Genomic DNA, 11879 nt, shown 5'->3' on the forward strand with positions numbered 1-11879 from the left:
TATAATGTTTATGGTAATATCAGACCTCTAATAGAGTTCTCTGTCATCACTAAGTCTTTGTATCTCAGCTGTAAAACAGGTTTGTCTTCTCTTATACAATGCAATACTGTGATCTGGAGGATCTGAGGAGAGGGCGCTTGTTTTGCATGTGTTACTGTGAGTCAGAGTCAAAACAAAGAGGCTCTGGTTAAAATTTTAATTAAAATAAATAAACAAATCATTTGTTCGGTGGTAGTTCATTTTCAGTGCTGATGTGGTGGTAAAGTGTTAGTGTGTGTTGCATGGGTAAGAGTGGATCAGAGACGATGCTTTTAAACTCTGTGCCAGACACACCCACCGTGATCCAGCCTGCAGATGCAAAGTCAGACAGTAGCTCATCTGTTGCTGCAGCTTGTGTCCTCTAGTCCTTTGTCGGACGCTGTTGGCGGAATATATCTGGAGGCCACCAACCCACACACTGTGAAACAAGACAACAGTCAGTTTTTTTGAGTCAGAAAACAGTGGATAAAACGAGTCGTTCTGATTCTGCTCCGCTTCTGATGTCAGCTGCAGAGACTTTAGAATGTCCCCGCCCCCTCGTCTGAGTCTGTCCAATCACAGCGCTGGAGCACAGCGCCCGTGTTTATGTGAGAGCACAAAGACGAGGTTAAACTCAGCAAAACAGACACAACGAGCGCGGAGAAATAAGAGCACTGAGTAAAGACGGAGAAGAAAGAGAACAGAGTGAAAACGGCTAAAAACCAGAGCTTCTGCTCCTCGCTCCTCACTGCTGTGCGCTCGGGGTCGGGGTGAACAGCGAGCGGCTCATTATCATTTAAAGGAACGGGTGCTGAAAGTGGACAGGCCCTTCCTCCACAACCAGACTTCAGAGGAGAGGACGAGTTTGAGAAGTTAACTTTATTAATGCAATGAATTACTAAGAACATCACCGTCAGAAAATCAACAACAAACAGAATCAATATAAACTCAGTCATTTAAATATGAATATATCTGTACCTCAGAGTGCAGTCAGAGTGTGATTTCTGTAGACAGTGTCTGGGAGGCACCAACAGGTGGCAGCAGAGCAGTCTGTTTTACACCAGCTGGAGATTCCCATGTTCTTTACTGATCTTTACACTTCACTGATTGATATACAGCACTTCCTAAGTCTTCTGAAGGTTTCCTTGGATACTGGTTTATAACTCAATAAACACCAGTCACATGTAAATACTTCTGAACTTTCTGTAACTGTATTTTAGCAAAATACCAAATAGGTTTATGGACATTTTACTTGGAATAAGACTACAGCATCTTAATTTACACTAAACAGAAGGAGACACCTTCAAATGAGTGATTTCAGCTTCTTTTAAAGGTGCACACAGTGTGGATCCAGACAGAGCACAGCTATAAAATGCAAAGGGGCACTGATATAAGACGTGAGCGCTGGAGGAGAGCAAAGATCCCTTCGAGTTTTTGGGGTGAGTTTTGTCTAAAGCAGTTGACTATCTATATGTACTCTCTGACAGCCACACACACACACACACACCAGCAACATTAGTCAGTTGTGATTCTTTAAATATTATTCCTAGAAAATTAAGTTGTGACAACAGCAGATCAACTGTGTTTTTATTGAATAATTTGAATAATGAGAATTAAATGCCTTTTTGGCTGCGTGCACTGCGTCCAATCACAACACAAACCCAACGTCTGGCTCCGCCGATAGTTCCCGGAAGTCTCTGATGGAAAACACGGGCTAAATTCCTCACTGAGGGTTTCAGATGCTGAGAAATGGGGGAGGTTTCTGACTCGGGCCGTGGCCACTGTTTATTCACAGCACGCTGTTCTTCGCACATTAGATGCTACCACAGCTTTGTTGTTTTGCAGTGTGTAAACTGCCTCACCCCACTCCCACCCCCTGATCGACGCAGTGAAATGACCCCCCCCACACACACACACACACACACATTGTCGACAAACTAAACTGGACACACACTTTTCCCTATGCCACTGGATGTAAATGCTGTGGCGCTGAAATGATTCAGTCCCGGCTGCAGTTTTATTTCTGCCCAGTGGCGTCACTGTCCCGACTTTAACCTCATTTTGTCCCTGATCTCACTGACGTTTTCTTTTTTAAAGCTGTCCTCAGATTCTCCACACCTCTGCAGGAGCGTAGAGGCCGTTACCGTGGGACAAACCCCTGACTGACTTCCAAAACACAAGCACACAATGGCGGTCCCACGGAGGAATGGGGTCGTGGTGTGAACGTCCCCCGAGCTGAGGCTCTCTGCCAAATCCAAATAAGGCTCCAAACCTCCTCGGAGTGGCTGGACAATGATGAACTTATTTTAACCCTGCTGATCTGAGATCTGACCCTTTCAATAGCTCCTGGGTGTAAGAATGCATGTTTTATCTGATCCAGGGTCAGTTCTGAGGAGCGGGCTGTAACCTGAGCTGTTCTAGGCATCTTTACGATCCCTGGGGTTGGGGGTGGGGGTAAGACCTTTGCGGGACCCTCCAGAAGACAGCATCCCTGCTCTGAGGAACTTGACACCCCACTGAATACAGAGAGAGAGAGACCGAGAGAGAGACAGAAAGAGAGAGACACCCCTAAATATAGAGCTCATCTGCCACTGGGGGGCGGAGCCTAAGGCACACATTCAGAAAGAAGAGCAAGTGCGCACAGCTAAAGCATATTTGGTGGACTTTATGAGGGGAAAGAAAGCGACAGGCTATTCCTGGATTTGTGCTCTTCCACCTTAAAGGAGAGTCAGGTGTGGCGCCTTAAAACAAAAAAGGGGCAAACCATGTTTGTAAAGTGAATATTCATTATGTTTACATTTATATCCATAATTTACAACTCACATGAGATGCAGGAGCATGTGAGCGAACCACTTTATGCTCCATAGAGCGGGTCACCCACATGCCGGCCTCTAGGTGTCAGTATAACGAGGGTTCATATCCTTGACCTTGAACATGTGGTTTCTGACACTGTATCACACTCTGTGGTCTACAAACATGGACTAGCGGACGGCTTCAGCTTTGTTTTTAGCTTTTAGTGTGTCATTGAGGGGTGATGTTCCACATAAACAGCTCTTTTTAAAATTACTGAACAACACAACACAGTTCGAGGCATGAATGTGGAGTCTTAGGCCTGACATTAGCGTGATGACAGCTTTTACAGTTACAGTTGTTGACGCCGGTCTCGACACCAAACGTGTGGCTGATTGACTACATTTGTTGGAAGATACACTGATTCTTACCAGATTTTACAAATACCGAACCCTTGTGTGCATGAGTAGTAATGTACACTGAAAGTGTTTCCAATAAAGTGGCCTGTGAGGACAAATACAATGAACCCAGCTGGACACCAACATCAATACACATCGATATTTGATTGAATGGACGTACATTTCAACAAAATATCAACCTCTGTTTCATTGATAGCCAGCTAGGAAGGTGTTTCTATTAAATTGGCCATTCGTTTAAAGGTCAAGGAATGCGTTTCTCCTAAAATGGCCAGCAGGTGTTTCCAATAAAGTGGCCAGTAAGTGGAAATATCTTACAATGCAGGTGTTTCCAAAACATGTGTCAATCAGAGGAAATCCTTCTAATAAACTGGCCATTTGATGTTTTCTATAAAGTGGCCACCGGTGTGAAGGATAAAGGAAAGTGTTTCCACTAAAGCGACCAGTGTTATGGTGTTCTCTCAGTGAAAGTAACACATTGACACACAGTGGTGGTCTATTTCTGGAGACGTGAAGGTAACGCAGGTCTCGAAGGAGAAGGAAAGTCTCCCTCCTCTGAAACTCGATCCGTGGACATTAACACGGGTCTGCCCAGTTCTCCCAGTGGCCCCTGATGTATACAGTACTTACCCTTGTTTTTTTGTCCCTAGTCATGTGCTCTGAAAAGGCAGTGTGTTTATTTTACACAGAACTAAATGAACTAAAGGTGGTCTCTGACTTTTGCACAGTAATGTTCAGAACATGTATCTACAAAGCTTCAAAAATACAAAAGCACTGGGGAATGTCTTGAATCCCATCACCCAGTCGCTGTATACATAGTAAAACTTGACATGACTTAAACCAATTATATTAAATGTTTCACAGCCGAACAGCTCAGAACCCATGAAGACTTGGGTTCGAACTTCTCCTGGAGCCACTCCCTCTAAGACGGGGTTGCATTTGTAACACTCCTGCTGCCAGTTCCCTGCCCAGGTGAAACAGGATGGTTGTGACTGGAAGGGCATCCGGTCTAAACCTGTGTCGGCTGGATTGACCATGAGAGATATCTCTATCCTCAAGTGCACAAGCCTGATGGGAACCGGGGGTGGAGTTAAGGAGCTTTCTGTGTTGATGAATGCAGATCCTGGTGGAGAAGGTTCTGGAAGAAAAGTCCATCTAGACCTTTCGAAACAGCTGATAGACAACCGTAAGGTCACCAGGCTCAATGCCAAGCATGAGACAGAGGCACAGTTTTTGACTGGGAGTAGCTGGGAGTTTTGGACTTGATATTGACAATAATTCAGTATCAATGTATATTGCAATATAAGATGATTCAATAACAAAGATATTCTTAAAGATATCTTCAATATTTCAATATCCTTTATTTACAGCAGCTGTCACAGACCCAGGTTCATTACAGGGAGTTGTCATCAGTTCATTAAGACATTTATGTTTGATGGTAATGTTATGTTTATCGATATCTGAATTATATCGTACCGACCGTAATTAAGAATTATATCATGATATAAATTCTACCCATATCATCCAGCCCTAGTTGGGAGGCAGTGAATCTTATGGAGTGATGGCGTTCCATCCAGTACCTTTGGGACTCAGTAAACATCAGTGCCTGACCTCAGTAAGTCTGTCACGGCTGCAAACAAATCCTCAGCAGATGTTCTAACAACTAGTGTAAAGCCTTCCCAGAAGAGCAGAAGCTGTTACAGGATTCATACGCTCTATTTTAGAAGAAGGTTTGAAGGAAGTGCATTCAGATCTTACAGAACAAACCCAATTCTGACTCTATTTTTTTACTGCTCCCAGTAAGCCATATGTGGCATTTTAACCGAGTATCTCCGGTTAAAAATATCACTGGCTGTAAATGAGAAGCTCCCCCGGTGTACCACACTGGCCTGACTCTCCAGCCGAGCCCTCACCTCGACGCGTCCACTCTTAGAGCAAGAGTCGCTCTAACTGTACATTTGAATGTGCCTAGTAAATTACAGCTGATTGGACGTGAGGTAACCAGGCCCTGCGAGACTCTGAACTGCTGACCAGTGTTGAGGAGTCTCAAAAGAGGCCTTGGGAGTGGTCTAAAAATAGCCCGGCCCTCTCAGCTTGCCCTAAGAAAGTTAAAAAACTTCCAGAGCGTCAACCGATCCGCCCTGTGACATCAGGGGCTGGCCTTAAATAAGAAGGCCTCTGCCCAGGGCTCAGGACCACTCTCCTGGGACTACGGCTTCTTCTCTTCTGCCCCTTCTCCCCGCAATCTCGAGGCATCATGGTGTGTACTTACCTTGGAATATTCTTCTTTTTCTCCTTATTGTCACATGCTGTGGAAACTCTCACCGTCCGGGCGGTTTCAGGACACTTGTCAGGATACTCTCCCCTTTCTTGCGTCTCACAATGCGGCAGAACTTTCAGAATGGGGAAGGACTATGGTTATTTGTCTCTGCAAAACGTCCTCCTAAAAACCTGACAAAACTGGCAACTGAATTTCTTTTTTTGCCCAAAAACATGACATATATGGCTAAGTTTGATCTCTGTCCAACACTGACATAATACAAGGTTTTTAAAGCCCTAAACAATGTGATGATACACTACCTGTAGCCATGTAACCTGGACTGACTTTTTGTGTTTATGTCTTTGCCAGGGTGATTTCAGTGCTGACCAGATTGAGGGTAAGTATCCTATATCCATCCTGTCCAAAATTCCTGAAAAACTACTGTAAAATTCCCTCCTTATAACTCTTCTGTGATTGGATGATTGTTGCCAAATATTTACATGACACTAGGGTTTCATGACAACCATTTAAGACTCATTTAAGACCTAAATAAGGATTAGTCCTAGTCTTGGACAACCACAGAGAATCACTGTCAAAAAAAAAACTACTGTCAAAATTATAAAACTGGGATTAATTCTAGTCTAGGACTAATTTTCTGAATGGTGACTTAATCTATGTTTGTAAAACTGACCATAAAAATGTTAAATTTAATCGAGACCGAGAAATCAATTTAAATAATACATTTTAAGACCATTCAAATTGTGCTAATTATGTCAGTAAAATTAGATTATATGTTGAAACATAATTAAAATTTAAAATATAAAAATATTTTTAAGTGTCTAAAAAAATTCCTAAATCCACAGCAAAATTAGTTTTTTTATATCTATTACACTCCAAATTATTTTACTTGAAAGATTTTCCCAGGACATTCTACAGTGCATTCAGTGCTACTTAGCATTAGCCGTGGACACCTGCTTCAAAAATGTAGCTTAAAATCCTCTGACAGAATTCACTTTGTTACTAGACTTCTCTGGAGTTGGATAGTAATAACAAAGTCATAATAACATCAGTTGTGTGTTGTTGCGTTAGCCACGTTCCACAGAATTAGCACTTAACAAAAGTACAGTTTGAGGAATTGAGAGGTTTGAGTTCTCATCTTGGTCCAAAAAGCATGTAATGTCCACACAAATCTGTAGTTTTAGGCTAGTCAAGGAATTCCTGAGCCTGTTAGCTTAATTTATACCAAACTGTGAGTGTATTCCCATTGATATGACTGTAACAGTGTGCTGTTTAGCTTCCCCTTGAACAAAATAGTGAATTTAATATATATCCATTGTAACCAGAGATTCAGATGTGTTTAGCCTAATTAGATTTGAGTGTTAGCTTTATTTTTAACCAAACTCTGAGCTGCATAACCGTAAACTAAGCAAAGTAGTGATTATTGTTAACTTTCATTTGACTCAAATTAATTAATTAATTAATTAGTTAATTAAGAGTTTTTGTACTTGTATTTGTGGCACACAGTGTGTCTGTTAGTTTTTATGAGAATCAATATTATAAGAACCAAATAATCAGTAGAATCTGTTGTAAGCTAATTGGCTTTCTTTGCGCTAAGCAGTGGCTATTATTAGCATTCTTTGCAACCTATAAATACTAGTTTACTAGCATCCTTAACATATTTTCAGTGTAGCTTTCATTTTATCTAAATGGTGAATGTTGATAATTAGTTTTAATTTGAACCAAAATTAATAACTGTCATTATGTGAATTAAAATGTATTACATAAATTAAGCAATAAAAATGACAGGTAACTTGTTAGCGTCCATTTAATGTAAATAGTGAAATGTGCCAATTATCTTTATTTTGAATTAAATGGTGTATGTAGCTTGTTAGCTTCACTTTCACCCAAACAGTGAACTTGGCCTCAGCTGTTAGAGTTAAACAGATGTTAGTTATTTCAGGAACAGGCTCCATTTCACAGAAGTGTGGGATTAGCGTTTAGCTCTCTCTAACACAAGCTACATCAGAGGTATGTGAGCTTCTGATCCCTTCCTCCTCCCAGAAACAAGAAAGTCACGCTAGCGAGCACTCAGCTACACACTAATCCCCCAGTCCGCGATAATCAGACATGTTTCCGAGAGATTTCAGGAGATCTGGAATTTATGTTATAATTAGCGTGCTAACCTCCGCTTGCTGTTATTAACATAATCCACAACAGATGCAGTATCCTCTTTCATTGTCTTGTTATCTTTGTTAATTTATTTATTTAATTATATGATTAATTTCTTTATACTACATTTTTTATTATTTTCTTATCTTACTAATTGCTCTGTCTATTTATTTTCATTTCTTTCTCTGAACCCCCACGTGGTTGTAAAGTGTCCAGTGAGTTTCAGTGCAGTCAGCGTTTCTTGCGTTAAACTTGGTTCAGACCTTGTTTGGCAGGAGCCACTTTCTTGGGACGTATCGGCTAACACACTGCCAGCTAAATGCCACCCAAAAGGGTTTGGACAGGCACAGCTGCCATGGGAGAGGACATCAATCTGCTGAGGATCACTTTCCTCTTAACTCCCTGCTGGGGTTCAGAGAAATATCCTCACACTCTCTCTCCTCCTGTCCATACCCTGGTATCTGTGCTAGTTAGCGTTAATCTTTGGACACCTTCGCTTTCTTTGACCTTGCAGGTTAAGTCAGGAACTGATCAGAGAACAAAGAGAGTGTGAAGTAATGTAGGGTCTATGAATACCCACTTCGATTTAGTCAGTTTTATGTCTAGTGTGTCGTTAATGTCTGGATTGTTTTGTGTTATTTATAAATTCCATCTCCAGCTTCACATTATTTTAGCAATGGTCCAAAATGGATTGGAAAATTATCACATTTCACAATAATCAAATATCAGTTTATTTTCGTATAATGCTCAAATTTTTTTACAAATGTAAACCAAATAGAGCTTAATTTCTCCATGTTAATATCTTCCAAATTATAAAAAATTTGCTAAAAAAATTTACTAAACATAAAACTTTAAATAAAAATATATAAATCTTTCAGTGTCTATTGCTCACCCTCTAATTTAAAATGAGCTGCATTTGATTTGAGGTTAATATGATTTGACATTAAATAAATAAATAAACAAACAAACTTGAGTGGAAAATGTTAAGTGCATGTAAATTTTTGACCGTTAATAGTTATTTGCAGCCCAATCTGTGTAGAAAAAAGATAATAATAAATTAATTAATTAATTAATTATTTAAAAAAAAAATAAGTTGACTTGAATATTTTTAGTTGTGGTGAATGTTAATTACCCAGAAAAAACATGAAACAGAAAGGAAATGGCTGATAATGAAACACTGGTGTAAGGAGGTAGCTGTGCGTTTTATCGTACCGTTAATCGTGTATTATTAAATAATCACGAAATGTCAGTATACACTGTTTATTATAAATAGTGAGGAAAAGGTGAGGTTTTATATTTATTAAGCTGCACCACCTTTACCAAAAGTGTGTGTGTGTGTGTGTGAGTGTGTGTGTGTGTGTGTGTGTGAGTGTGTGTGTGTGTGTGTGTGTGAGTGTGAGCCCACCTTGTCTGAAACTAAATGTTTTCTGACTCTGTTCCACAGACTTCAAGGAGGCTTTCGGCCTCTTCGACAGAGTTGGTGATGCCAAAGTGGCTTACAACCAGGTGGCAGACATCATGCGTGCCCTGGGACAGAACCCCACCAACAAGGACGTCGTGAAGATCCTGGGAAACCCCTCCGCAGAAGGTAAGACCCCCTCCGTTCATACTGAGGTTCGGGTTTGTTTTATTAGTTTTATTTTGGGAGGTGTCCTGTTGAACACTTACACTTGGGCTTTGTTGCTGTCACTCTTTTCTCCTCACACATTTCTGCGATGAATACAGACCCAACTGCTTAACACACCGATTCCGTTCAAACATAACTTTTTAGATAATTTCCTCAGGATACATTCTTCTAAATTTCATTTTTGTAAGTTTTAAACTTTTAAAATTATTTAACTATAAATATTTGTGAAATTATCCCAGTGATTTGAACAGTGGAATGATGGCGCAGTTTGAATCCCAACTGCCGCTTGTGCTGATGTCAACGTGACCTTTAAGCTGATTGGCTGGATTTGTTCGGCCTGTTGCTAAGGCAATGATCATTTCTATTTTCTTCAGTTATTTCCTTGTTATTCGATATTTCCCTATTTTTTATTTCTTTGGCTGCTTTTTTTTCTTTTTTCAATCAATTTTCTCCTCCTTATTTTCTTTATAATGTATATTATATTATATTGTCTCCTGCACATTTGAGGCCATTTTTCTTGCTTTAAAAGCCCTACATTTCTTTCTGAATCTGTTTGCTGATCCTAATATGTCAGAGCCTTTGGCTACAACTTTTGTGCAAGCCTCAATTTTTCCAATGCATTTAACTTAATAATAATAACTGTACAGTACATTTGTGCAGAGGAGTGTTTTTAAAGTCTGTATGGTCAGCAGTATAAAAGGTTAAGTGGATAAGTGTGTAAAAGTGTGTGTGTGTGTATTCAGAGATGGCCAACAAGAGGATCGACTTTGACACCTTCCTGCCCATGCTGAAGACTGTTGACGGCAACCAGAAGGGCACCCTGGACGACTACGTTGAGGGTCTGCGTGTCTTTGACAAAGAGGGCAACGGCAAAGTGATGGGCACTGAGCTGCGCATCGTCCTGTCCACACTGGGTAAGCTGGGGGGCAGTGCATCATGGGAAATGTAGTTTATTATCCTTAAAGTAGTGCAAACTCAATTTAGCCCCACAAATTAGCAAGAAATATTTATAACCAAATTAATGAACCACGTTATACTCCACAGAGTGGGTCTCCTAGGCATGGTCAACAGTGCTTAGGTTTAGTAGCCATAGCAAAAACATCATTGAGCAGGAGGAGATAATAAATGGGGAAAACTCATAACTATAAACATGGATTCTGTTTAAATCCACACGAGTGAATCCACAAGTGGGATAGACCCTTCATTGATTGGTAATAGCAACACACGTTGGACATTTTGGACATCAAAGACCACATTTTAGATGGCAACACAACCAAAGCAGTTCTGCTCTTGGTCGAATTCTCAAGTTCTGAAGCGACGTTTAGCGTATTCCTGTAAAAACCATAAATTTATATTTTCATTCCCTGAATTTGCTAAATGCTAGCATGATGTTGTTGTCCAAAGCAAAGCATATATCTCCATTTTTGTGGATGCACAATCTGTAAACATTTCATAATGAATGACCAATAGAAATGCTCCAAAAATATTAGGAATAAAATCATTTTACATTTAATTCCACTGAAAGTTAAGAAGGTTTTTCCCCCTTCTGCTGTAAAGTTGCTAATTTGGAGATACATGTATTTCTTTAGACCAGTGACAAGTGAGACTCAGTCAGAGAGAATCATGGGAAATGTAGTTCACTCACTTAACTCTTAACTCTCTGGGAAGCACAAATGTGTCTTACAAACGTCCCGTTCCTGCAGGTGAGAAGATGAAAGAGCCCGAGGTTGATGCCTTGATGCAGGGACAGGAGGACGAGAACGGCTCTATCAACTATGAAGGTGAGTAACAAGCCCTAAATAGGCCACGCCTCTGGAAATATCAGTAATGTAAATTAATACTGATTATTACTCAAATGTAAATGTAAACAACAGTTTATGTAACCTGTAATAATCAAAATAACACATCAGCATGTGGAACCAGAGCTGCCGTTGTTTCCTATCACTGTGTAAAAGAAGTCCATGCTGCCCTAATTGTTAGATGAACCACAATAAATACAATACAGGACTTTTATACTGGTAGTTAACCCTTTCATGACTTATACAGGTTACAAATGCTTATAAAGGGCAGAAATTTGACTGCGTATTTTATTGTTATTATCATTTTGAAGTGCCTCAGCACTTGTAGGGCAGCTGTCTTGACCAGACATGTGTCAATGTGTTCTCCTTTTACAGCCTTCGTCAAGCACATCCTGTCTGTGTAAGACGTCCCCCTCGGCCCAAGGGAGTGGTGAGAAAGACGGTGTATCTACAGACCCCATGGTGTCAAGACATCAACCTCTGTTTATAAGACCAACCGAACAACAACAAAAAGGACTATGAGATGCCACTTCTAAACCATTCTTTTTTTTTTTTTTTGCCCACGTTTCTTCACTATCTCCCTCCTCTCTCTCTTTCTCTCTCTCTCTCTCTCTTGCTCCCACCCCCCCGCCCCCCCCCCATCTCTCTGGAAGTCAAAGCACCCCCCACCCCCCAACAAACTCCTCCATCTTCAACTTTAAGCAGCTGAGCCCCGTTTTCCTTTTTGTTTTGGGCCCGGATCGGTGGTCCGCGGCGTGGCGGAGACCGTAGGGAGTAGGTGGCGTCCACTCATGAAGTGA

General features: G+C 40.7%; 1 protein-coding gene across 1 annotated transcript; it reads left to right on the forward strand.

The window, feature by feature from the left end:
- The first annotated feature begins 5768 nt into the window (after positions 1 to 5768).
- Positions 5769 to 11672, forward strand: mylz3 (myosin, light polypeptide 3, skeletal muscle). The gene is made up of 5 exons (XM_066658628.1): positions 5769 to 5881; positions 9098 to 9241; positions 10024 to 10194; positions 10984 to 11061; positions 11455 to 11672. Exons 2-5 carry the CDS (start codon positions 9172 to 9174, stop codon positions 11481 to 11483), a joined length of 348 nt encoding a protein of 115 aa, XP_066514725.1. The 5' UTR covers positions 5769 to 5881; positions 9098 to 9171; the 3' UTR covers positions 11484 to 11672.
- The last annotated feature ends 207 nt before the right edge of the window (positions 11673 to 11879 follow it).

This window comes from Hoplias malabaricus, chromosome 2 (genome assembly GCF_029633855.1).
Source record: "Hoplias malabaricus isolate fHopMal1 chromosome 2, fHopMal1.hap1, whole genome shotgun sequence".
Classification (NCBI taxonomy): domain Eukaryota; kingdom Metazoa; phylum Chordata; class Actinopteri; order Characiformes; family Erythrinidae; genus Hoplias; species Hoplias malabaricus.